The 26,448-nt window shown below is 40.3% G+C and overlaps 2 protein-coding genes across 2 annotated transcripts in view; one reads left to right on the top strand and one right to left on the bottom strand.

The window, feature by feature from the left end:
- Window positions 1–26,448, top strand: part of LOC106845887 (uncharacterized) — a 369,420-nt gene that overhangs the window by 130,001 nt on the left and 212,971 nt on the right. Inside the window, exons 4-5 of the mRNA XM_070501822.1 lie at window positions 9,246–9,400; window positions 11,021–11,146. Of these exons, the coding sequence (XP_070357923.1) occupies window positions 9,246–9,400; window positions 11,021–11,071 (206 nt within the window). The 3' untranslated portion in view covers window positions 11,072–11,146. The remainder of the gene's footprint in view (window positions 1–9,245; window positions 9,401–11,020; window positions 11,147–26,448) is intronic.
- LOC123285100 (heat shock transcription factor, Y-linked-like) lies at window positions 11,068–25,109 on the bottom strand. Its single transcript, XM_044768200.2, has 2 exons — window positions 21,051–25,109; window positions 11,068–20,573 (listed from the first exon to the last, which is right to left on the bottom strand). The coding sequence occupies exons 1-2, from the start codon at window positions 21,564–21,566 to the stop codon at window positions 19,878–19,880; spliced, it is 1,212 nt and encodes a 403-aa protein (XP_044624135.1). The 5' UTR covers window positions 21,567–25,109; the 3' UTR covers window positions 11,068–19,877.

Below are 26,448 nucleotides of genomic sequence, written 5' to 3' on the forward strand. Positions count from 1 at the left end.
TCTTGGTGTAGCTTATCTCTTCCTGTTTCACACATAACCCAGTCACCTTTACAGTGACCACATGCCATCTAACTTTGATTTGCATTCTTGGTTGAATTTCCATATATTCAGTAAGAAACTATTTTTCACTTTGTCTTTAACTGGTTTGTTTTTTTCGCTTCTCTCAACGTTTATTTCTTTGGAGAGAAAACACATCAGTTTCCGCATAGGCATTCCAAGTATCTTCTCATTCAGGTAATCGCCTGACAGAGTGATTGACTGGGAGTTCCTCCCATCCCCACCATCTTTTTAACTCTTTCAGTAGCATCACTTGAAGCAGGATCCATTCTGCCTTTGTGGATGGCTCTACTGAGATGGGCTTTCTTTCAAGTGGTAGGAACTAGGACTAGAACCCTTCAGAGAATTGAGCTGTCCAGGTTGATGGGTCCTGTTCTGTCAACTCTGGTGACTGATGGTCTGCCTTTATAAAGAGTTCAGATCTCAAAAGACTGCAAAACTTGGTAGTACTCGTGAATTTCTCAAAGGTGAGAGATGGACAGGAAGAAGGAGATATTTGGAGTATTATATTTACCCACTGGTCCTACCAAATTGGCCAGCACTACATAAAAGCTTGTGTTCCAAAGAGAGTAAGTAGTAGCAGAACTGTCAAATGGCTACTCCAGATTTCAGATCTTAACCTTGGGCCAAAGCTGAAAGATTTGGGGAGGTGATTGTTTACTTGTTTGTCTGCTGGCCGTTTCTGTGGGCAAGTGGCTAGGGAGCATTCTCTGTTACTGTCCCACCCAGATGAGCTTGAGCCAAGGGTTTTAAGGGGACAGGACTGTAGAGTAGAGCATTGCAGGCTCCTTAGGCCTCAAAGATGGTAGGGGCACACCACGCAGCTTTTTCATATAGATTATCAGTCTTCCAGAGTAGTGTAGGTTGCGAAGGCACAGATAACCAAACTAGCCAAAAAAAGAAAAACCCAAACAACTAAAAAGGGGTCATTTGTAGGTATCTTCAGCCAAACTAAGCCTGATAGTTTTAAGGCATCCTTTTCCCACCAACATTAATGGAAGACCAAGGAAGTGGAATTCACTGGATTTGAGAATAGGCAATTATGCGTTTCTGTGGTTGCAGCAAATTCAGGGGATTGAGCAAAGGAGAAATTGTAGAGGAGAACACAACCATGTTGAACCTGCTTGACAGTAATGGGAACCAAGGCAATGCTGGTTCTTAAGAGAGGCGATAGGGGAATGTGCACAAATACTGAGCTGAGAGTTGGCCAAGAACATGAGGGATTTTGAATCTGTGACAGGAAGGAAGAGGAAGTTGCTGAAGTACGTGGGAGGAAATGTAGGACAGGGTGGTTGAGTATTTGGTGGTAGGGTAAAGAGAGGGCAGTTTTGGATCTTGGTAAACAACATGGATGATTGAGAGAGAAGTGGGAGGACAATATCTTAAAGCTTTGGGTTCAGCTTGTGTAAGTGGAACTTCCAGGTAGATATATAGTTAAAAGGAAGTACTTGATGGTTGAAATAGAGGATGGAAACTGCTGAGAAGTGTGACAGTAGAGGCTGTGTGTGAGTAATAAGACTGAATGAATAAATGAATCTTCATTGACATTGGACGGCATGGTGTTCAGTGAAGAGGGTGATGGCTGAAATCTCAGATTTCATACACTGTAGGGTTACAAACAGTGGACCCAGGCAGTGCAGGATCTATTTCCTCAAAAACACAGTACCCTGGTTAAAGAAATCAGGAAGATGAAGTCAGAGCATAGCTAACCAAATGGAGAGGCAGACATATTTGTGGAACCATTCTTGAACTTCGAGAAGGCTCAGCACAGTAAAGGTGGCAATTCTCCCCAGAGAAGAAGATAGGGCAGGGACCTGAAATAGGCAACTAGATGAACAGGGAGCTTCTTCTAAGGAAAGGAGCTATGTTTGCCCATTTGTTTTTAGAGAAATTGAGATTGGTGTGAAAGGAGGGGATCAGGACCATGAGCTTAGAGAGTATATTTGGTAGGCAAGGAGGAAAAGATAAGTGGAAGGAAAAGATAGTTGAGGTTAAGTTCCAGAAAAAAATGGAACCCAGATAGTTAGATTTGTTTCTAAAGGAGGCCAGGAGGGCAAGATTTTGCATTTATTCAAGTAAGCATTGTTCAAAGGGCAGCAGAAACTTAAGAAGAGTTCCTGATCTGCAGAGATTGAAAGAGGCAGGGTAGAGAGTTTTTGGTGAAGGCTCTGCATGGAGATTCAATTTTGATTGTGAGAGAAGGGTCTCACCCAGCAGTCAAGGTAAAGGTTAATCAACACAGGAATAAGCTCACGGTGTGTGCACATATGCAGCTACAGAAGAATCCAGGTATGTGGAAGGATCTATGGTAGCTTAATAAACCTAGAGGATAAAAATGTGAGCAGGGATGATGTAAGGGTGGGTCGGCAAGGAATAGGGAGCGAGCCGTGTTTGGGACATTTGTCCCTCACTGGCTAGATGTTGAAGAGCAGTGAGGAAGGGGCATGGGTCAGGGCTTGCTAGGCTGACTAGCCTCGTACTTGGTGTAAGATTTCAGTATTCTCTCCCAGTCTGTCCATCTGTCTATGTGTCTCAAATGCCACAGACACATGCAAAAGCTTTAGATATGTCCTTCTGGGTTTATGTGTTAGGAAGATTACTCTGGTGGTACTAATTTGGGCCAAAAAATGAGGGGACAGGAAAGAAGAATGCCTGAGTGACCTGCCCAAGAAGCTATAGGTCATGGGACAGAACAGAGACATTGAAGGCCTGAACCTGGACAGCAGCAATAGGGTCAGAGAGGAGAGAATGGCTGAGTGGCATGGCACTGGCTCTAAGAAGCACTGCCAGAAGCCATGGGACTTTTAGATGTGGCAGGCATGTTGGAGGTGGTGATGTGTTCACAAGTCAGACATCAGTGCTGGCAAGATTTCTGAGCAGGCAGGTGGCAGAGTTGTGGTGCCTTTTGGTGGGATGATACTCAAGAGGACGAGTAGAGTCTTTCTCCAAATTTTTGATCTCTGAGAACAGCATTCAAGCTGCCTTTTATTTTCCCCTACCCCTCTCCTCCATTTATCTCAAGACATTTTTTAAGCAATTGGTTTGGGGTCCTTGAGCTTATGTAGTCTTCCATTCATCCATTATATTCTTGATCTTTCATAGCCTTAAGCTTGCCTAGATGCAGGAGCTAATCCAAACGTCAATCTCTGATCTGATCTTTGGCCCCACACAGAGACTGGGCCCCATGGTAGGAACTGAGGATTGAGCATCGAGCAATCTCCTGTCCAGAGAGTTCTAAAGTCATGGTGAAGGTGATGAGTGGGAGAGATGGAGATCGGGCGACTGAAAAGTAGTTGGATTTCCTGCAGATTGTTGAGGTTACTCCAGTGGTAGGCATTTTGGTGTTTAGCCCACCTGGCAGTTCCGCCTATAAGAGAGTCAGCCTTGTACTTACTGAAGCTCAAGGTCTAGGTCCCCAGCAAATTGGGCCTCTCCTCGACAAGAGGACTTGAGACTAAATCCTGAGCAGTTTGGTCCTCTTAGAGTTAGTGGGAAGTTAAAGTAGTAGAGGTTGATATTAGGAAAGCCCACAGAGGTTGGCTTTTGCAGGAGTACACTTGACAAAGGTGTAGTGTTAAAAAGTTTTTGCCTGTCTTGGGCTTGGATCTTCAAAGTACTGCACACCTGGCGAGTTGATTCCACCTAAAGGTTAGATTCAGAGCTTTGTCAGTGGTGTGGCTAGAAGGTTTACAGGTGTTACACCCATTTGATGGTTAGCTATGGAGTGTCTTCTGTGTTTCACAGCCAAGAGGTAATCTGTGATTTGTTTCAAGGACCGAGATGCATTGTGGAACTTGGGTTAATGGTTCCAGAAAGACCTTCTCAGGGGGTGGAGGGAGGCCACTTGGAACTGGAGCCTCCTTTAGAGAGAGATGGAGCTTCTCATGTGGTGAATAATGGTGACTTTTAGGCAGTTAAAGGCAAGTGACCTTTGTGTCCAAGGCTTCAAGTTTTATGCTGTGGTGGAGAAACAAAGAGATGGTAGTGTTTCTGCCCATGCAGAAATGGTTGGTTAGTGAGACGATCTGTAAAACATACGGGAGAGCAGAGGCTTTTTGTGTGTTTGTTTTGTTTTTGCTTTGTCTCTTCTTCTAACACTCAAGCAGCACTGGCTAGTTGATATGACTCTGGTAGCCCTGTTCCCAACTCTTCTGAGCAAGTACATCATGAAAGTTACGTATAGAAAGAGTGGAGGGTGGCAGGTAGATCAAAGTATGAACAGATGTCCAGTTAGTACACATCAGTAGAGTTTCATTGGACCTGTCTTAGCCTGGGATATTTGGATTTGTGAGTCAGGGTGGAAAGAGGGTGGGGTTAGCTTTTGCTGGAGGTACGTTAGAGTTACCCAAATAGGATTAACAAGATGGTTCAGAACATCACATCCCCAAAAAGTGCAAGGCGACTGGATGATTGAATGCATTCAGAGGGCAGAAGGTCATGTTGTCATTAAGTTGGAGGTGCAGAGCTAGAGAGGCCCAAATGTTATTTTGAATAGGGGGCAGTCAGTCTGACAGGGATCTCAGTAACTGTTTGTAGAGCCATTTTAGGAGTTTCAGAGTTCTCCTTTCTAGCCATCTGGGACAGTGGGTTCTGTAAATTTAGCATTGAGGACACCTCAAGGGACTGAGAATGCCCGCCAGCAGTTTAGCACTAAGTTTGCCAAATTAATACTGCATTATTGGTCAGTGTATGGAAGCCCTGGGTTAGGTACTGTGAAAGGCTGGGAATGCAAAGATGAGGAGAAGGAAGAGGGAGAGGTATTCATGAGTACCTAGGCAGTGGCTGGCATTTTACATTGCCAGGGACTTGCTCATGATTGGATAAGAATGAAACATAATCTGTCCTTCTCCTAATCAGGGATGGGAGAGGGAAGTAGAGAGTCAAGGAATGCAGTTTGGGGCATTTCTCCTTTCATATTTGTCAGTTTTTGCAATTATGTGTTTTGAGTCTATTATAACATGCAAATTAAAACTACAGTATCTCTCTGGAAGTTTTTCCTTTATAGCATCCCATTGATCAGTACTCACATGTTCAGTTGATTGATTTCTTTCTGGTTCTTCAATATCTGCAGATCATGGGTGAATCCTGACAAACCAGAGCTGTGTTCTGTTTTCTGATCCAGCCTCCCCCCGGCTTTTTGCTTAGCCCACCTACGGTTTGATGTAATATTGATATATATCGCTTTCTGATGGTTCTTCCTTCTTGTCCAGCCTCTTCTCTATATAGCTTCCCCTCTTTCTTATCTTCTCTTGGATTGATTATTTTCCAATATTCCAATTTTTTACTTTTTTTTTCTTCAATGATTTTAAATGTTAGCCATTTCTGATTCTGTTACTTTAGTGGTTACTGTTGGAATTAACAGCATGCAGATTGAAATCACCAGAGTTCAAAATTAGTCAGCTTTTCTATCCTCTTCTGGGGCATAAGAATACCACATCCTCCTCCCCTTTAACCTTCTTGGGACTTGAAGGGTTTCTGGCCTTGTTCTCGAAAACTATGTTCTTGGATATCATTTTATGTCCCCACCCTTCGTCTCCTCTCTTTTGGGGGCTTGGATTCAACCTGTATTAAACCTTCTCACGTTCGTCTAACTCATCCACTCTTCTCTGCTTTTCATCTTTTAGTCTTTCCCATGGTGAATTCTGTGCATTTTCTTCTCAGCACCCTCCATTTCTCTAATTTTCTCTTCAACTGAGTGTAAATCCATTTTCTGCAGTTCTTAATTTTGCTTACTGTGTTTTCATTCCTAAAAGTTCTTCCTGATTGTTTTTCAGATCTGCTGAGTCACTTGGCCAAGATTGTTTTTGTCCTTGCACATACTTTCAGGGTTGTTCCAAGTTCTGAAGACTGAGCCTGGCTGTTGGTGGCTCTTCATCATGGTATCTTGGTTCCTTCCATGCTGGACACTGCACGTAAAATATGGTTAGTAGGAACACTGTGAGGCATAAGACAATTCGGCCCTCCTTCCGACAATGATGTGTGTTTGCATCTATCTGGTCTCTGGGCTGTGTATCAGCCTGAGACCACTTTGACGGAGGTTTGACATTCCCTGTGCTGGCCAGGCAGTGTGAAAGTCGTTAGGCTTTAAGTCATTAGGAACACAGGATTGTTTTGGGCTCAGATATTTGTGGGAGTGCAGCCCTTTGGGGCCAGCTAATTGTGGGTGGGGTGTTCTATGAGACTGACCTTTCAACCCTGAGACTTAACCCTGGGCTTTGATTTCTGTTCCCGTGTCCCTGAGAGGGCATCAAAAAGAAAGCAGAACAAAAGGCAAAATCCATTTCCAGGCTCCTGAGTTCCTTTCATTCCTTGTTTTGAGCCTGGAAATTCCTTGCTGTCAGGGCTGGCCCGGGGCATGGCAGTTAAGTTGGCATGTTCTGCTTCAGCAGCCTGAGGTTCACCAATTTGGATCCTGGGCACTGATCTACACACCACTTATCAAGCCATGCTGTGGCAGGCGTCACACACATAAAAAACAGGAAGATGGGCACAGATGTTAGCTCAGGGCCAGTCTTTCTCAGGAAAAAGAAGAGGATTGTCAGCAGATGTTAGCTCAGACCTAATCTTCCTCAAAAAGAAAGAAAGAAAGAAATGAAGGAAGGAAGGAAGGAAGAAAAAGAAAGAAATTCCTTGCTGTCTCCTCACCCCTTGGATCCTTTTAGGGGGATTTTTTAAGAATTACTTGTATCCAGTGTTTATAGCTGTTTTTGAAAGCACGAAGGTTGGTGTGAAGTAACCTCGGCCCACCGTTACAGAAACTGGAGGCTGGAGGATGTTTTAGCTGATGTATCCCTCCATTCTTGTTAAATGGGTAGCCCATTTCATTTGCACTATTTCTGCTGAAAGAGAAAAGACTTTCTCTCTGGCCAGTGGCTGTACACAGGTCCAAAGGGTGGCGGGCACTCTAGTTTATTTAGCAAAACTGTATTTCAGGCCAACCTTTATTCATGCAGACCACTGTCAGGGCCACTTTAGGGCTTGTTGAGGTGGAAGCACATATGGACATCTTCTGATAGCCTATGTGTACAGAGTGTTCTTATTACCGATTTCCCAGAGCTGCCTTACGGTCAGGCATAAAGACTATCACTCATACATTCAAGAATTTTAAAAGGAGTGATTCTTGTCTAGACTCTCAGCTTTCAACCTACATTTACTCATTGCTAATGGACCAAATTCTGAATGCCAGAGGCTTCTCATTGGAACTTGACACTTAATACAAATTAGTATTTGTGTAGTGTAGTGCCATCAGTCTGTAGTCCCTCTTTGCTGTTAGAAACTGCGACAAACAAGTGAAGTGAAGGAACTGTTATCTAGAATGTGAATTTGGTTCTGGATAACTAAGCTCTGGTTATTATCCTACACATAGTAAATCCATGATGTTCCCACATAAGGGTTCTGGAAAACAAACAAAAACTCTGTTCACTGTTCATTTGACATAGGCAGAGAGAGGCATTTCTTCTACTCTTGGCAGCTAGATCAAGCCTTGCGTTCTATTACCGAGCAGATGTTTTTTCCCAGGCCTTCCTTATGTTTGTGCTACAGGCATAGTATCAGAAAGTTGTTCTGTAACTGAGGGTCTTGGGTGCTACTAGCTTCACTGTCTCACACAAGGACCTGAAGGATGGGCCAGTTCCGCTGACCTAAGATAGACATTAAACCCTTTTAAAGGCCTTCATGAGGTGTTCTTAGCTTTCAGATAGTGTTCTGTGGACACCTGAGTTCTCCCGGGTTACTTGAACATTAGGGGTTATCCATACCACTTGGAATAAATGTAATACTAAACCTTTTACAAAGTCACTTACATATTTGTCAACAATTGGTACTCCTTTGACTTTCAGTACACTACTGAGTAGGGAGGCAAAACCTTCTAATTTCTGTGGCTTCTCACATACCAAAATTCATATAGATTCAGCTGGCCATGGATTTCCATTACCCATCTGCATCTTGGATCAACCAGTGTCTTGGCTTTAGAGTGTTCAGACTATAGAAGTCTGTTTTGGTCACTGTCAGGCCCAACGTTTTTTACCTGCAAGATTGTCCTATTTTTCTTCCTTCTTAGAGCCTCAATCTTAAAACTTTCAGATTGAGTGGGGTGTTTTTCCCTTCCCTTCAGTTTTCCAGAGGTTGATAAATGTATTGTGATTTGCCCTTGCTCTATGGTGTGTAATTTTCAACTTTTTCTGGAGTCTCTTAGACTGCTAGATTGTTTTTTGGTGTAAAAGGGGCTTCATTCTGACTTTAGTGTGGCCTCTCCACTTGAAGAAGGGCACATAGGTGGGTTGGTGGTTGACTCACTATTGGCGATGGTTTCGGGGGGAGTTTTTCTTAAAGCACGCATATTCTATGGTAAATAAAACCTTCATGTATAGCCTGTCTCCTGGACTAGGTGGCCTGTGCCCTACACACAGTGCATTTGTATTATCTTACTATATCCTACTCAGTCTCTTGGGATAGATTAGATTTTGACTTTCCACATAGCCATTAAATTCTTATTTGTGTTTTTGGCTTAGCAGGCATGGGAATAAATCACGTCTTTCAATATGATGCATATTTTCCTTTGTATCTTATACATTTTATTGGCACATAAAAAAAAGCAGTTGATTAGAAGAGGTTGTTTTCAAAGAATAAGAAAAACAGTTGAGGTCAGTTAAACCAGTTATGGTAGAGTATCTTCCTTATGCTCCTGACAGCCCTGGGAACTTTGGAAGATTCGGTGACTAATCAGTGGTAGAACTGCATTAACCAGAGCCCGATTAAGGGCATTCCATTATTGTTTAACCCCTTCTTGAAAACCTGAATTCCTCTTTAGCCCTCGTCTTAGTTCCCACACCCCCTAGCCACCTTCCCGTTCTCCCCATCCACCCCTCACCCTTCCTCACCATCTTTGTCCACCCCAAAATGATTACTTATTCAATCTTTAATGAGTTCTTCTTGGACAAAGAATGCAGGGAAAGCTGCTACTTTCAAGAATCTTTGAAATCTCCCTTTAGATGTGGCTGCAGTCTAATTCACAAATAATATTCATTTACACAGTAACAAGAGTTCTTGAAACCATGATCTTTGGAATGCTGCCCCCCAGCATCTTTATTTTTTCTTGGTGAACCCCTCTCTATTAATTGGTTTTAAAGGTGGCAGCTGTCTTTTTTTTTTAAATGACCCATCTGCATTTTATCTTCCCTTCTCTCTAGGCAATGTGCCTACAGTGATTGGTAGGGCCAACCTCAGCCATGATGTCATCACCAACAGAGAAAGACCTCCTGGTTCCTTTGATATAGTGCACTTGAAGGATGCAAATGGCAACAGCTTTGCCATGAAGATTTACAACATTTTGGTCAGTGGCAAAGTAAGACCTTTATTCTCTTTGTTCCTTCTAACAAGGCCCACCCTAAAAAGGAAAAAGACCATGCAGTGACCTCTGGGTGTTTATTTGTTTTTTCTCTTTTCCTTCATGTGTGAATGTGCAGACTACAGCAAGCTCTGTCTTCAGAGCCACTGGCCAGAAAGACAGTTAGATATAGGGCACTACTTGCTTTTTTTCCCCCAGAGGAAGACTTGTCCTGAGCTAACATCTGTTGCCAATCTCCCTCTTTTATTTTATTTTTTTTGGTTGTTGTTGTTGTTGAGGAAGATTAACCCAGAGCTACTGTCCACTGCCAGCCTTCTTTTTGTTTGAGAAAGATTAGCCCTGGGCTAACATCTGTGCCAGTCTTCCTCTATTTTGTTGTGGGCCACTGCCACAGCATGCAAACTTAACCACTACATCACCAGGCCTGCCCCCAGCACTGCCTACTTTTTGAGGTGATGTGTGTGAAGAACCAGCAGTGTTGTGTAACAACAAATAAAGTTAAATTCAGCCTTGCAGACTTTCCCAGCACTGCACCACTCATGCTGGATTGAGTTGAGCCATAGTTTAAGAGGAAGGGTTCTAATCCTGGTAGCACCTTGCCCTTTGCTTTGCTTTTGTGATTCTGGTGAGTTGGCTGACCTCTCTGAGGCTCCATCACAAATCTCGACAGTGAAAATGGAGTAATGGGAATTGATGCAAGGACTGTAGAAAGGTGATAAGTGAGGATGAGGACATTTAGAAAGCACACACTGCTTGTTACTTTCCTTCCCTCCCTCAAAATGAACTTGGTTTGATGTCTTTCAAGACCGTTTCAGGGAGTGTGCACCTCTGTGGAGTCATGTGGTATCCTCAGATGGGAGGATTACCTCAAGTGCCACTTGGTTCTGAAACTGTGGTTCTTGGTCAGCAGTGGGAACTGTCTCTGCATATCTGCTAGGCCTCTCCCTCCTCTGAACTCTTAACAGCCCTGGTATGTGATTGAGGAAGGGGTGGGGGATAAAAACAAAAGTAAAAGGTTTTCACCAGCTGAGTAACCTTGGGAGCACCATCTCTCACTTGTGCAACCTGGCTGCTTTTAGGAGTACTGGGTGATGGTGCCAAGGTGGGAGGGAAGTAGCGCTCCTTTTTGGGCTTTGCCACTTGCTAACTCTGGCCACTTCTCTCCTCTTAACACTTCAGTTTGTGTCTTCCGACGAAGGTTGAGGATTGTGGGAGTGAATGAACAAATGCATGTGAAAGCCCTGTAAAACCATGCGTACAAGGAGTACGCAGTTCTCCACTTCAAAATTGTAAGGCTCCGAGGCTGTTGGCCTTGTCTTTTGCGGCACTGTTAGTGCGTCTCAAGAGAAAGGAGCTCATCCTATGTTTGCTAGCGTATGATGTTGCTTGACACAGAGTAGAAGCAGGAAGACCTGTACGTTCAGCAGCCTAACATGGGGAGTGGAAGGCGGCTGGCTGTGAGGGGCAGATGTCTTCTCAAGTAATACGTATAGCGAAATTTCAGTTTGGTGGCTTCCATTAGCTGGTCCTTAGGTAAGGACTGGTGAGAGGCTTTGCTTTGGAGGGTGACTTCCCTCTTTCCTTTATTTACTTACTTTACCCCCTCCTGTGTTGCAGGGTAATCAAGCTTGGATTTCCCTGCCCAGGAGAAAGGGCATCCCAGGATAACATTGCTGAAGAAAGACCACGAGGCTGACCGCTAAACAGAACAGTGGCTAACTGCAGTAGGGTAGACCTTCTTTGGTGAGACAAGCACTGAATTCTAGTTTCCTAATGTGGTTTCTTTCTTGCGGATAATAGTGGTATTTACAGGACTTTGAATTTTTGTCACGGTGCTCGCACCATTTTGGGAACATTAGGGATACCACCTATACTTCCTCTGCCCCTCCAGGAATAAGCCTTTCTTCCATTTTTGCTTCTCTCACACATGCACCACCACCCTCTCCAAGGGCAGGTCACCAGCAATCATCACAAAACTGTCCAAAAAAAGCCACATGTGCCATGTGTGGCTGCCTAGAGAGCTAGCATTTGTGGAACCTCAGAGCCATAAAAGAAAAAGACATGTACTCCTGGGTTAGGGGGAGACTAAAATAATCATTTTTACTTGCTTTATCAGGGGCATTCTTAAGTGAAACTTGCTTTTACTTATTTACTTAGTTTTACTGAGAATGTGTGATAGTGAAGATTACGAACAGGGACAGGAACAGTGCGGTGCTGCTATCTCAATCCTTCCTTGATGGAGACCTCGAAGTCTCACGACAACCTGTGCTCTCGCACCATCAGTGCAAGTAAGCATCAGCATGGTGGAAAGGGCAGATAGCATTTTAGTACTATCAAAATAATTATTTTACTTCCTTTATCCCTGGAAAAGTTCTTGGGGTTACGGTAATGGCATTTTAGTAACATCTAGAAGTTAATATTCTTCGAGTAGCTGCTGACATCATAGGGAGAAGATCGAACAGACATCATGTACATCTCAGGACACAATACAACTCATGAAGAAATTATATGTGTGTGTGTGTGCGTGTGTGTGTGTGTGTGATTACATATATGAGTATGTTCTGAATGCTATCAGGCAGATCCAATAATATGTAAGAAAGAAGAGACACTTTAAAGGACACCATAGCATGGACAAACCACACAGCAATAAAAATGCATTGAGCAACATGGAAGAGTGTCACTGAAGTGTTTTGGAAACAAGGAAAGTAAACTCAAAATTAGTTCTATTTCTACGGTACTTAAGAGCATGCGAACTAATCTGTGGTGCTCAGAAGATCGAATAGAGTTTATCTTGCAGTGGGGATGAGAGCCACATTGTGGAAGGAGACTTGGGATACCAGAAGTGCTCTCAATCTTAACTTTTGGTGAGTGGCCCAGTATGTGACACTGGTAAAAAATTCATTAAGCTGTAAGCGTTTAGGTTTTATATTTTGTTGACTATGTTATGCCATCATTAAAAAAATTAGTCTTTGGTGAAAGAAGAAATGAGGTTGCCTCTCGGAGAAGGGCATAATGCAGGGTGGCTTATGATTAGTAAATGGGTGTGTGGAAATTATTGAGCTCATATAGACCCAACTTCGTCGCAGTCATCATTATGCAGATGTATATACTTTTGTCACAGCTGGAGCTGTGTTATTAAAAGAAAATGATAACACACAGAATTGTTAGAAGAAGCAGGCTAAATGCTGACAAGACTGGAGCAGTGTCCAAAACCATGATATAGAACCATTCAGAGACAAAGTCTGTTTTTACTTTTGCTCCACAGAGCGCAGGAACCTAGTACTTCACTTGCTGATGTCAAAATCAGTGGAACATGTTGGCTATGACAAGACACTCAGCTGCCCCTGACACCACCCATGCAACACTGCATAATCCCGTGTTGAAGTCTCAAATATGTGTCTGAATGTCAGTATTTACATCACATGGCTTTGTCCTAATTGTAATGGAGGATTGGTATTAGTCTCTCATTCCTACTTGGTAAGGTAGTAGGGCACATCACATTGCAATTTCTCCAAATACTTAAATGATGGTAAATAATCACGTCATATTTGCCCTGTATACTTTCTCTTTTTGAATTTACATGTCTCTATGCATAAAAGAAAACTTGCTATTTTCAAGAGTGTAAATGTATGTAGTTTTAAATTTGAAAAGTTTTCTTGGCATATGTTAACGTTAGAATATTATTTTGGCAAAGACAAATACAGTAGCATAAATGCTAGATAAAAATACACGTATGGAAAGCCATTGTTGCTTTTTATCATTTGGTTTACGTTTTAGACGAACCCAGGAGACTCAACAATGAAATACTGTTGAAAATTAGTTTGGGGTATAAGAATAAACAACAATCTTAAAATATTCATGGACTCTGATAAAGTAAAGTATATGGAAAATACTCTTCTAATTAGTTTAATGTGTAATTAATGATGTTGCAACTGTTCACCAGATTAATATTTTTGTTGAGCAAATCAAAGGTTGTAATAGGACTTCATGCATTTAGTTCTATTTATCTTTTAAAAACCAATATTACGATCTCTTGGTCTTTTGGTTGTTGTATAAACATATTTACATGTATTTTGATGTGAAAATCAAGTCAGAGAATTATAGACACACAGCATTAGAAAATTAAAAAACTGGGGGGCCCGCCCGATGGCGAGGCAGTTAAGTTTGCACGTTCCACTTCAGTGGCCCCAGGTTTGCCAGTTCGGATCCCCGGAGCAGACGTGGCACCACTTGGCAAGCCATGCTGTGGCAGGTGTCCCACATATACAGCAGAGGAAGGCTGGCTCAGGGCCAGTCTTCCTCAGCAAAAAGAGGAGGATTGGTGGCAGATGTTAGCTCAGGGCTAATCTTCCTCAAGGAAAAAAAAAGAAAAGAAAAGAAAAGAAGAGAAAAAAACTGGTTTTGAGTAAAAATTATTCATGCAAACGTCTTATTAGTCCTGCTAGGTTTATTGAGAATGGCCATTGAAAAAAATTGTTTATATGCTGTTTAGACATGTAGCAGATATAGAGAAGCACATATGTCCCTTGTGTGATTTACTGCTGAGGTTATGTGTCTATCTCTCTGCCAGTCAAATGCAGTCTTGTAGCAATTGCTGCCTTGCTGGACTTTTTATGAGAATTTAATTAAGTATGTAAGTCAAGAATGAAGTTTGACTAGAATCAGTCATTTTCAAAATATGTTAAATCTTTGAATTCGTAAGCATGCTATATCTCCATATTTTTCACTGTTGTAGTTTTCAGCCTAAATGTTTTTACATGATTTGGTGGATTTACACATATTTCTTTCTTTGTTTTTTTAGCCTCTTTTAAAGAGTGTATTTTTAATTTCAATTTCTATGTGTTTAGAAATGTAACTTATTTGTGTATGTTGATCTTGTATCCTGTGACTTTGTTCAACTGACTATAGCAGTTTCTTGCTGCTCCTTGAGATTTTGTAAGTATACAACCGTGTCATCTGACGATAAGGACAGCTTTATTTCTTCCTTTCTGATCTCTGTGCTTTGTCATAGTGATGTCACTAGAACTTGTCGGACATTGCTGAGTAAGCAGTGATGGCAGACTGCTTTGTTCCTGTTTTCTCAAAGAGATTGTATAGAATTGAATTGAATTGTTAAAATGTTTGGAGGATTCTTGTAGTTTCTATAAGATGTGTAGAATTTGTAATTCTTTAAATGGTTGGTAAAATTCTCCAGTGTAACTATCTAGGTCTGGAGATTTGTTTCAAAAGTTATAAGGCTATTTAAGGATCTGTTTCATATTGGAGGAGCTGATGTTGGAACTGCATGTTTTCCAAAGAACTTTTCCAAGTCACCTAAGTTTTGAAATTTGTGTGCCTATAATTATAGTATTCTCTTTATCTTTTTCATATCTACAGGGCCTGTAGTAATATGCCGTTTGATTCTTGATACTGGCAATGTCTCCCTCTCTCTTTTTTCTTTGTCAGTCTTGCTAGAGGTTTGCCAATTTGATTGCTCTTTATAAAGAGCCAGCTTTGTTTCATTTCTTTTTCTCTATTATTTTTCTCTTGTGTATTTATTCCTTTTTTATTTTCTGCTTTTGTCTGCTGTGGGTTATTTTTGCTCTTTTTGTCTAGTTTATTGAAGAGGGAGCCTAGATCAGTAACTGAAACATTTCCTCTTTTCAAATGTTTGCATTTCATGTCATAAATTTTCCTCTCAGTATTGCTTTGCCTGCGTCTGATCTGGTATGTTGTATTTTCATGTTTGTTGAGTTCAGTATATTATTTTATTTCCTTTGACACATCCTCTTACTATTTTCTACCTTGCTTTCTTTGTGGTTAGACAATGCACTGCCTGATTTTGATTCTTTCAAATTTGTTGAGGTTTGTTTTATGACACAGGTATATGCTCCATGTGCCCTTGAATATAATGTGTCTTCTGTGTGAGTGTGTCCTATAAATGTTGGTTAGATTGTTTTGGTTGATGGTGGTGTTGAGTTCTGTATCTTTGCTGGTTTTCTATCCAGTTCTTCTGTGAATTGAGAGAGCAATGTTGAAGTCTCCAACTGTAATTGTAGATTTGCTTGTTTCTTTCAATTCTTTTAGGGTTTACTTCACATATTTAGTTCTGTTTTTTGGTGCGTGGACATTTCAGATTGCTGCGTTTTTTCTTGGTGAATTGATTAATTTATTATCATGTAATATCCTTTTCGGTCTCTGGTAGCTTTCTTTTTTCTGGTCTGCTTTAGCTGATGTTAATATATCTATTCCTCCTTTCCTTTGATTAATAGTTAGATGATATATTTTCCCATTCCTTTACTTTTAATCTATCTGTATTTTTCTATTGAAATGAATTTCTTGTAAACAGCATATATGTGGGTCATGTGAGTATTTTTTCATTTATTTCTTTTCTTGTTCTTTCTTCCTGTAGGTTATTTGAAGAGAATTTAGGAATCTGCTTTGTATACATTCAGAAATCTGTACCTATTTTATATACCTGTAGTGTTTTTGAATACATCTCTCTCTATACTTTTTTAGTGGTTTTCCTAGTTATTACATTGTACATGTGTAATTTTTTACAGTCTACTGACATCATCTTTATACCAGTTTGAATGAAATAGAGAAACCTTAATTTCTTTTAAATCCCTTAGAACTCCCATATTTACACTTGTCTTAAATATTTCCTCTACATACATATAGGACCACCTCAGATGGTGTTACATAATTTTTTAATTGTATTATATTTAGTTCTAAAATTTCCATTGGTTTTTTGTTGTTGTTGTTGAGGAAGATTAGCAAGGAGCTCACTACTGCTAATCCTCCTCTTTTTGCTGAGGAAGCCTCGCACTGAGCTAAAACCCATGCCCATCTTCCTCTACTTTATATGTGGGATGCCTACCACAGCATGGCTTTTGCCAAGCGGTGCCATGTCCACACCTGGGATCCAAACTGGTGAACCCCGAACCGTCAAGAAGCAGAACGTGTGAACTTAACCACTATTCCACCAAGCTGGCCCCTAATTCCATTGGTTTTTATGTATTCTAAATTATTTTTGCTGAAATTTTGAATGTTTATGCTTTATTCCTTCTTTTTAGTTTCAAGCATTGCTTTCATAATTGCTTTTACAAGCAATGTTCTGCTGGCAACTTTGAAACCTTAGTCAGACAATCCTGATGTCTCTGGTATTTCTCTGTTGGCATTTATCTAGTATCTTTGTACATTCAGGTTGAGGGTTTTCTGCTTCTTGGCACAATGAGGGATTTTTATTTGAAACTTGGTCATTTAGGGTATTACGTTATCAAACTCTGGACATTATTGTGACTTTCTTTTGTTAAAGCTAGATATCTGACACCACTGCAAAAGGGGAAAGGCCTGTTCTGCCAAGTGGGGACAGAGTTCCAATTTTCCTCCTTAGCTTCCTTCGACACGTGAGGGGAGAGGGCTCCTCTTTATTGATGAATGTGCAGGTTCCTGCCCCCCACTTGGCCTTGCAGGTACCTCCCTGGCTAGGAGGGGTGGGGTGCCTCATTACCACATGGCAGGGTTGAAACCCCCAACTCTCTAGTATGATCTAGAGAGTAGATGCTAGGTAGTATCTGGTACTATCCCAGCAGAGGGTTGGAGTGCTCTGTTATTGCCTGGTGCAGTGGGAATGTAAACTCCACTCAGCCTTTGCTGGCTTGAGTGAGAGGTTCCCCGGTTTTCTGTGGTGTTTGGATGAAGTGGATTAGTCATTATCTGAAAGTTTTCTGTGTTGGTAAGACACCCCAGCTTCTTCAGGAGAAAGTCTGATATATAGGGCAGGAAGAAAATCCAGGTACAGTTTCACAAGCACATTCTTACCGGTGCACACAGGCCCAAAGACACACTCCTGTATACCCACAAGCACGAAAAGCATAACAAGAAAATCCAGGGAACTCACCACCTCATTATTCCTTGACTCTTGAAGAGTCCCCCATTAATTCACTTATTCTATTCACCTTTCAGTGTCTTTTTCTGTTTGTTTCATGTATAACACCAAAAAGTTTTAATTGTACTTAAGGGAAGCAGTGTGAATAGTGTGTCTAATTTATGTCCTCCACAGAACATTTCTGGTATTTTGGGGGGACCAAGTCTGAAAGTTATTTTTGCAGTTGAATGGTTTTAAACTACTGAGAACCTAAATAGGAAGAATGCTTAAAAAGACATATCTTTGTTCTGAAGTTCAGAGGATCCTGGGATATTTCCTAGGTGAGATTATTTTGTGACTGGGTCATATTAAAATCATGTTGTGCTATACCTCAGAATATAAAGAATCTAGGGAGGTAGGAAAAAGATATTCAGATAATGCTGACCTCTTTATTTTCCGCATTTGCACAACCCCTCATCCTACTCTTCTTTTTCTGACGCCTTATTCTGGCCTCACCCTTACTGTATTTTATTGCATATTTTAACCATCTTGTTCTGTCCTCTTACTTTCTCCCATAATTGTTTTTTCTTCTTCCCCAATGTTTTCCATTTACCCCACATAAATCTTCTTCTTCACTTTTAATTATTTTAGGTCTCAAACTTATTTTTGGCAACATTCATTTACTTATGTACAATATTTAACCATATTTCTTGAGCTACACTCTCTATAAATGCACTTTTGAGTGATATATTAAGGGTATATGTGTATAGATTATCCTTGTTTTGTGCTGTGAAATGCCGGGAAGGAATCACTATTCCTTGTGTGCAGCAATGAGTCCAAGCTTTTTCTGTTTAGGCACAATTTGAAAATATGTGTATGTGGGGTAGGATGGCAACTGTAGGTTGCCAGCCTGAGATCTCTGGATATCCAAATGTGCACCCCATCTCAACCCCAGGTTTCTGAGAGCACTAAGTGGGTGAATCTTGTCACTGTAATGTGTTTCAGCACAAGACTTGAGAAACTCTTTTGTGGATAAAGAATTGGTCAGTATACAGCAAGTTCTCTAATGGAAGGACCTGTCAGTTAAAACACAAGAAAGAAAAGAAATAATAAGAGAGGCAGAGGAATAATCAGTACATCTCAGTGAAATACAAGGGAGAAAAGCCTTTAAGGGGTATCCAAATTTTCATAATGTTCAGATGACTGGAAACTAACAAGGCTATTCCAGCTAGTGCTTGGAGCAATAAGCAATGACAGCAGTTTTAATAAGTCAAAAGTGTTTCCTCTCTAGTGTGTGCTAGTGTAACTTACCCTTTAAAGCAACTTCTCTGTGATGAGTGAAGACAAACTTCGGAAATAGTGAAAGACATGGATATTGTTGTTGAGAACAAAATTTGATTGGTTTAAGTCAATATTTGCTTATTGCTCGTTCAATAAATATTAAAAATATGTCATTTGACGGCCACTGTGCTAAATCTGTGCTGATGTCCAAGGTAGACAAGGAAAAGGGGGTGGACATGAAACATCTAGAAGTGGTGATATCTGTGCTGAGATGGGAAAAGTAGTAGTCTAAGCAGGTACAGAGAGGGCCTTCTAACCGCAGTAAAGAGCAGGGATAAAAGTTCTCAGATGGGAATTGGCATGGCTGAATGTAGTTTGTGTGAACGTAGCTCCAGATGGACAGTGGAACAGAAAGATTTGAAGCTGCTAAGGTAAACAGATGCCAGATCTTCAAGGGACTTGCTAAACATGCTGAGGTTCTGGGTTCAGAATCTAACAGGCATTAAATGTCAGCATAAGGATTTAAGTCTGTCTGGATGCAGCAAGAAAGAAACATCATAAGAGTGTTCACTAGAAAAATATAAACAGTGGACTCATGGGGGAGGAAATAAAGGCACAAACAAACTGGAATGCTTTGAGGAGAGTAGAGCAAAGAGGGGCCCTCAATAGTTTGGTTTTTCCAATCCCATCATATGCTGACAGTGATTCAGTCTATCACTGCATCATGTGACTTTATTATTCCAGCAACAACATAATGGTGATCATAGTTAATAGGCTGGTTTGAATATGCCATACTTTTAATTATGAAATGTATTTTTCAATGAAGACAACCTTGCCAACTAAAATCCAAATATCCTCTTAAATAACTGGGAGAATATAATACACTAATAGAGAAAATAATAAGCTAAATGCTGTGTGTTTGCCTTTTCTAGATTTGATTTGCATCTGTCTCTTCTTCCATGCCATCGCAGTTTAGGCCCTCACTCAATTCATCTTGGACTATTTCAGAAATCACTTAACTCCAGTTTCTTCTTTTTCCTATGCTCTCATTATTTCTTCCTTTTTAAACAGTTAATTACGTAGAATTTACTTGGAGGCATGTCAAATTTCCTGTTTAATGTTAAAATGTGCATACATTTAAAAAAAGTAGTATAATAGCCTGCCATTAAAATAAACTACCATTTTACTCTTAACTATTTCAAAAAATGAAGAAAATGAAACCATACACGTGAACTTGTAAGTTTATTGTTCAAATAAGAGAATTGCAGGTATTTTGTCAATATCTGCCAGCATAAATTTTTATCTTTGTTATCCTGCATACTCTGGTAGTCGTTTGGTAGAAGATCAGTTGTACTGAGGATGATGTATGTATAATGATGATGGTTGATGAGTTGACCTTGAAAGAGATGCAGCAGAAGTATTAGGTATCACAGGCATTGGGAACCATGGGTTGCCTGCTAGTTGCAGGCTAGGAAAAAGACTCTCATTAGCTGGCAAATAGGGATATGTAGTTGGAAAAGTAGAAGGCTCCACCATCAGTCCAAAATAACTGTTCTGTAAGGGAGATATAATGTGGTACCGAGAAGTACAAGTTGTAGTTGTAACAAAATTCACAATGTGCCCATTTGCTTGAGTGCAGCTGCTCTGTGAGTGCATGTGAAAAGTGGTCAGCTGATTTAAAAAGGCATGTTGATCTGATAAAATTTGTTCTGATGGTCTAATTGAAGTTGCTGATGGTGGATAAAAATCAGTTCTCATTGGGGGAGTTGTATTAGCAATTGTCTGGCTGGAAGAAGGCCTCCTGATTAGAGGCACGTTTAAATTTGTAGAGGTTGAAACTAGGCTTTCTCCACTAGTTTCAGCAACTAATCCAGAAGTAGGATTATCCACATTATTCCCTGCACTAAAGTGCTTCCTGTCGAAATCTTGAACTGATGAATGAGACACTGGCAAAGAATTTTTAATCTTGACTCTTCTTTTCATTCTTGCTAAAAGTTGGGGACAGCCTCGTTTAAAATTTGGATTATAATAGAACTGCAACTAAAACCAAAGGAGAAAGTTATTTAGTGATATTTTGAAACAAGATACAAGTGAGAGAATAAGAATCCTAACCTATCAAGTCCAATTTCTGTTTCATCAAAGTTAATGCCACCAACGAATACATGCAAATTGTTAATATCTTAAAAAATTGACTTACTTGGAAACAATCATTCAATTATAGTCCTCATGTGACAATGTGTTGTGTATTTACTGTAACAGAATACCATTGTAACCGGCTTTAGGACCTTTATTTAAATACAGTTCATTGATAAGGTTCAAAATTGCTAGCAAAATTTCTTATAATCCTGTTTCATGCCCAAGCTGTCCTCAATTTTTTAAAAATAAGTACTTTTAATAGTATTTCATATAATTTAAAATATCTGGTGTTAGCCTATATATATGAGAACATATTTACTAATGTACAAAAGAAAATCTTATATATTCCCTATATAAGTAATAACAAAAATTTCTGAATACCTTGCTTATTAAAACAGAGACTGTTTTTTCTTCTGCCAGAAAGTCAGCTAGAGAAGCAGATCTTTGAAAATTTGGTCGCATTTTGCGAAATCCGTAAAGGTTAAGCTGTCGAACAAAACTTTTCATACTATCGGTTCCAAATATTCTGAATGGGGCCTTTTTTTCCAAAACTTCTTTCTTAAAGAGTTCTTCATTAATCACTATAGAAGTTCCATTCTCATCCCACCAAATAGACTTAAAGTGATTGCTTTCAGTAATTTTCCAAAGTTTTCTGGGAAAGGTCAGTGAAAGACAATCATTATCTTCCTCTGGGTCGGAGACACAAAATGTGTGATGTGGTCTTTTTATCAAGGATCCCTCAGACAAAGCCTGGAAAGCTTTTTCTTCGATCAGAGACCTCAACTCCGAGTCCCCAGTGAAGGTGTGATCACACGATGGAGATCTAATGGAAGTGTCTTTACCAGTTGATCCATCCTTAGGAGAACCGTCTTGAATTTCTGAAGAAATATGTGCCATCTCAAAGAAATTCTTCTTCAGCTACTTTTCTCATTTGCATGGTTTCGAACACTGCAGCTTCAAATGCTGCTTTGGCAGACCTACACAGATAAACTACCCAGACATCACAAGGTTCCCAACCTGAGTAGCTGTGACATCACAAAATGGCTTGTCTCCTAGCAACGAAAGTGTAACATTCAGCCAAAGTGTTTTCTTCTCAGTCTATGACACTTATCCAGTTGAAATAAAACAAAGGCTGGTGATTTACGTGATGTGATCTGCAAAATCTCATTTTCCAGAGTCTTTTCAATAAGTGCAGACATACATAAATCCATTGGTCCCTAACATAAAAGTGGTTTCTTCCCTTCTATATACACTCTGTTACTAGATCAGTAACAGTAGCATAGGGCCTGGGAAATGGACAATCAAAAAACGAGTAAAACAAAACACATAATTTAAAAAGCTCTGTCAATTCAGAACTGAAATCTGTGCAGAATCTGTATATAAAAAGGCATAGCCATAGAGACAAAGCAGGTTAGCAGTGGCTGGCGGGGCTGGAGGACGGGAGAATGGCAAGTGACTGCTTAAGGAGTATGTGGGTTCTTTTTAGGGTGATAAAAATGTTTAAGAACTAGGGGCCAGTCTAGTGGCACAGTGGTTAAGTTCGCATGTTCTGCTTCGGTGGCCCGGGGTTCGCTGATTTGGATCCCCGGTGCGGACATGGCACCACTTGTCAAGCCATGCTGTGGTAGGCGTCCCACATGTAAAGTAGAGGAAGATGGGCATGGATGTTAGCTCAGGGCCAGTCTTCCTCAGCAAAAAGAGGAGGATTGGTGGCAGATATTAGCTCAGAGCTCATCTCACTCCAAAAAAAAAAAATGTTTAACAACTGGAGAGATGATGGTTGCACAACATCATGAGGATATTAAATGCTGCTGAACTATGTCCCTTAAGATGGTTATTTTTATATTATCTGTATTTTACCTTAACTTTTAAAAATGGCATGGATCTGTTACCACTGGTTAAAATAGAACATATTTAGATTTCAGAATATAAAGCTATTTATCTGTGTATCTTATGTAGCTGGTGTGTGTGTTAAATAGTAGTCAAAATGTTTTCATAGTCATTTTAGTAGAATAAATATGATTTTATTTGGTATGTCTATAAGTATCTGATAAGTATTCATGAAATAAAACATTTTAAGAGAAAGCAGGAGGTCCACCATTAAGGAGATCCTGAAGAGTGGGAGATAAAAAGTAACAAGACAGTGTGATAAGTAAAATTTTCAATGTGCATCTAGGGGAAAATTGCTTTTATTGCAAGCGCCAAAGGATTTACATAAAAAATGATGGGGAATAATCTTTGCGTCCAACAACATCATTATAAAACAAGTTATATTTGTGAAGCAATCTTAGTGTTGAATAAAAAGTTTCTTCTTTGTTTGAAAAATAACACTTCATTTGCAGTAAGAATTTCTATAGGTTCGTGACTGAAAGAAGTGTTGTAATAACATCTTGGCTACTCTGGGTTTGGTAAGTGATTAAAATGTGTAAAAGAAATTAATAGTGATTTTTATATCTGTCATATTTTAGGAGGCAGTTCGTTCACACTTAGAAAAGGGTGTAAATGTTAGGAGAATGTCTTAGTTTAACACAGTTTTAAATTCACAATTTTGTGTACTAATCCTAAGTAATAAAAATTTTCACGTCAGTAAACATTCTGTAAAGATAAAACAGATACTCTCACCAGATGTAGATTATGAATTTTGACTATCATTTCGTTCAAAACATTTTTGGAAAACTGTAGAGATTTGTCTTCACTTTCTGGAGTGTTTCCCTAATTTTGCACATACTGGTTTTGTGAGGACTAGTAATTACCTAGGGCTGCAAACAATGTGGTGTAACTGTGTAGGAAACAAGGAGTTAATGGGAGAAACAGAAAGCAAAAATCACATTAAATGTAGAAAAGTCTCATCAAAATTGTGACTGCCAGTTTTGAGGAGCTAGGATGGATAGACCATATAGGGAGGCAGGAAGCTTTGGAGATTACAGGAAGAGATGGGGATAATTCAGCTGTCTCCTGACTCCAAATTACCAAACCTACCTCCAGACATAAAGACACAAGAAAATGAGTAGTTTTATCTTGAAAACATGAATATAATATGTTGTATCTGCTAAGCTATACAATAGAGAAAACCTTTTCTGTCTTTACAGTCTCTTTAGTGGATAACGTGACGCAGATCACATTCTGTCTGGTTAAGTGCTCATTCCATAATAAGCTGTTTTCTTTCTCTTGTGTCTTCATGAAGAGGTTTTCTAGATTGGATGGACATTTTGCTTGTAACTACATTCTCCAATATGTGTAATATTTAACCTTCAGACTAAAGGGAAAAGAGCAGGCAGATGAGGGAAGCATAGAAAGAATAGGATGTGGATGAGAAGGGGAAATTAAAGGGAGGTAGTGTTAAGCTACAAGTTGAAAATAGAAGATGAGAATGTTGATGCTGAAGGGAGGTGAGTAAAGCCCCTCATTTAAGTAAAAGTCCTGAGAAGTTTCAGCTTGAGAGTAAAATCACTTACTTTTTTAACGTGTTCCAAAACCATAGGGCAGCAAATAAGGAAGGTGGGTCTTCCTGTAAACATAGAGGAGCAGCTCCTCCACCTTCATTTGGATCAGCTACTTCTACCTCCCACACTCTCTGCATGCCTAAACTCATAGATTTTGCAATAGCTGAGTCTGAGATAAATATGGTGACTTTAGGGTTCCTTTTGCAGACGCTCAAGAGGCTAAAGAGAGAGGGCTGGTAGAAAGTGCAACAGTGGTTAAAGGTTAATGTATTACAAATTTCAGAGCTAACCATCAGCAGAAGGATGAACTGGGTTAATATTTAGTTTAAGTTTCAACCAAAGTGGCAGAAGTGAATGATATTCTGTTTTTCAGATGTGCTGGGGCACGGTCTATATGGGTGTAAAAAGGTACACTTACTCATACTGTAATACTGAAGTTCATTGCTCTGTGCGTCTTGACTCCTGTTGAGCTTTATACTTTAAATTTTAGACTGTTGACGACATAAACTCTGAGGCTCTCCTGTGGATATTTTCACAAGTGTTTTCCAAAAATAACTTTTTGAGGCCACCTTGTATGTTCTAAGGAGAAGGAGTAGGTGGGTGAAGGAGACCTGGCATGAAATGTGGTTGTGCTTGCACGCGAGGCATCCACAAAGCTGGCTGGACTTTTCTGCAAACAGAATGTTCTGCCTGGTGAACTCACAAGGCCCCAGGGAAAACATTGCTTGCAAACAAGGATGTTTTATCAGTTCCTCAAAAGGAACAAGCCTGAGACCTTGGGAGTTTGAAACATTATGAAGGAGCCTGTTATAAACAGATGTGTAGGGGAAAGGTCATTATTGTGGGACGCTTGCGCAGGCTTAGGTCGCTGACTCACTGCTTTGGCAAAAGGCCGGCTTTGTTTAGAGGCTATAAGAATAAAGTGCTCGAGAAACTGGAGAGACTACTACACAGCAACCGGTGTTTGTGTTTTCATTTCGTCGGCAGCAGTGGGAAAGGCAGAAAGGTATAATTTGCATTAATATCTCATTTGATTTATGAATTTCTGGAAAAAGAATCAGTTTCATTTCTTGTAATATTGAATTCCCTCCCACTTGAAGCCCGGAAAGTCAGACATCTTTACAGTTATTTATTCATGCCTCCATTTATGTTCTTCACCTACTTTTGTAGTACCTATCTTCCTCTCTGAGACTCCCCACTCTTCCCTCTCTCTCTTTCCTTCTCCTCTCTTTCCCTTCCTCTTGTTTTTTTCTTTTCTTTCTATTTTTCTTATTCACTTAGCCACTAGATATTTCATACTCATGTTAAAAAATCATTTTAAATAAGATCCTTCTTTTGCTAACATTGCATCCTTGGCTTTCCTTATTTGGAAAGAACATTTTTATGACATCTTTGGGTGAGTAATTACATCATCTGCAAATGACAGCCATATTCCCATATTTCCTAGGTAGACATGGATAATTCATTCTCTTCTCTATTTATAAGTGGTAAAGTGTATATCTCATCACTCTAAGAGATTGTCTTAGGTTTGTGAAATTATAATTGATTAGTTGAGTGAGATCTCATCAAGATGGTGCTTTAGGCAGACTCTGAACTCATCTCCTCCCACAGACACAACAAGGCTACAACAATTTTTGGAAAAATTACCCTGGATAGAAAACTGAAAACTAGATAAAAAGAACCCCCACAATAAGGGACAGTCCTGACTAAGATGTAAGAGGCAGAAATTCCTTCTGGAGAGAGAAAAAGCCACCTTCAGGAACAGTGGAGTTTCTCAGCTGTTCAGATGGCAGCCACCCTAAGGTTTGCAACCCTCCCTGGAGAAGTGAGGTCCTGAGTGGGGGACCCATACTGCTATAAGCATCCTTCAGAGTCAACACAACTGAGATGAGGGTAATACTATCTGGTTTTGCTGGCTATTAGCTGCAGTGGGGAATAGCCCCAGAAGAGCTATCAGATGAAAGCCAAAAAGACCAGGTCTTAAAGGGCCCATGCACAAACTCACCCATCTAGGCAACCTAAAATCACCAGAAAGAAGGCTGACAGTCCTTTGGTGAAAGAGCTCACCTGGTAGGCTCTGGGTGCAACATGGTGAAAAGGCAGACCACTCCAGAGACTAAGACATTGGTGGTTACCATTGTTGTCAACTGGTATGGGCATGCTGACACAGACCCTAGCAGATGCCATTGAAGTTCCTCACCTGCCCTGTTAGCCCAGGGGTCTGCCACACCCACTAGAGTGCAGATTTAATCCAGCTCAGCCATAGCAGGCATCCTTCCTTAGGGACTGGCCCCAGCCAACAGCAAGCCTTCAGGCTGTTTGTTAGCCTGCATTGA

The sequence above is a fragment of the Equus asinus genome, chromosome X, assembly GCF_041296235.1.
Source record: "Equus asinus isolate D_3611 breed Donkey chromosome X, EquAss-T2T_v2, whole genome shotgun sequence".
Lineage (NCBI taxonomy): Eukaryota > Metazoa > Chordata > Mammalia > Perissodactyla > Equidae > Equus > Equus asinus.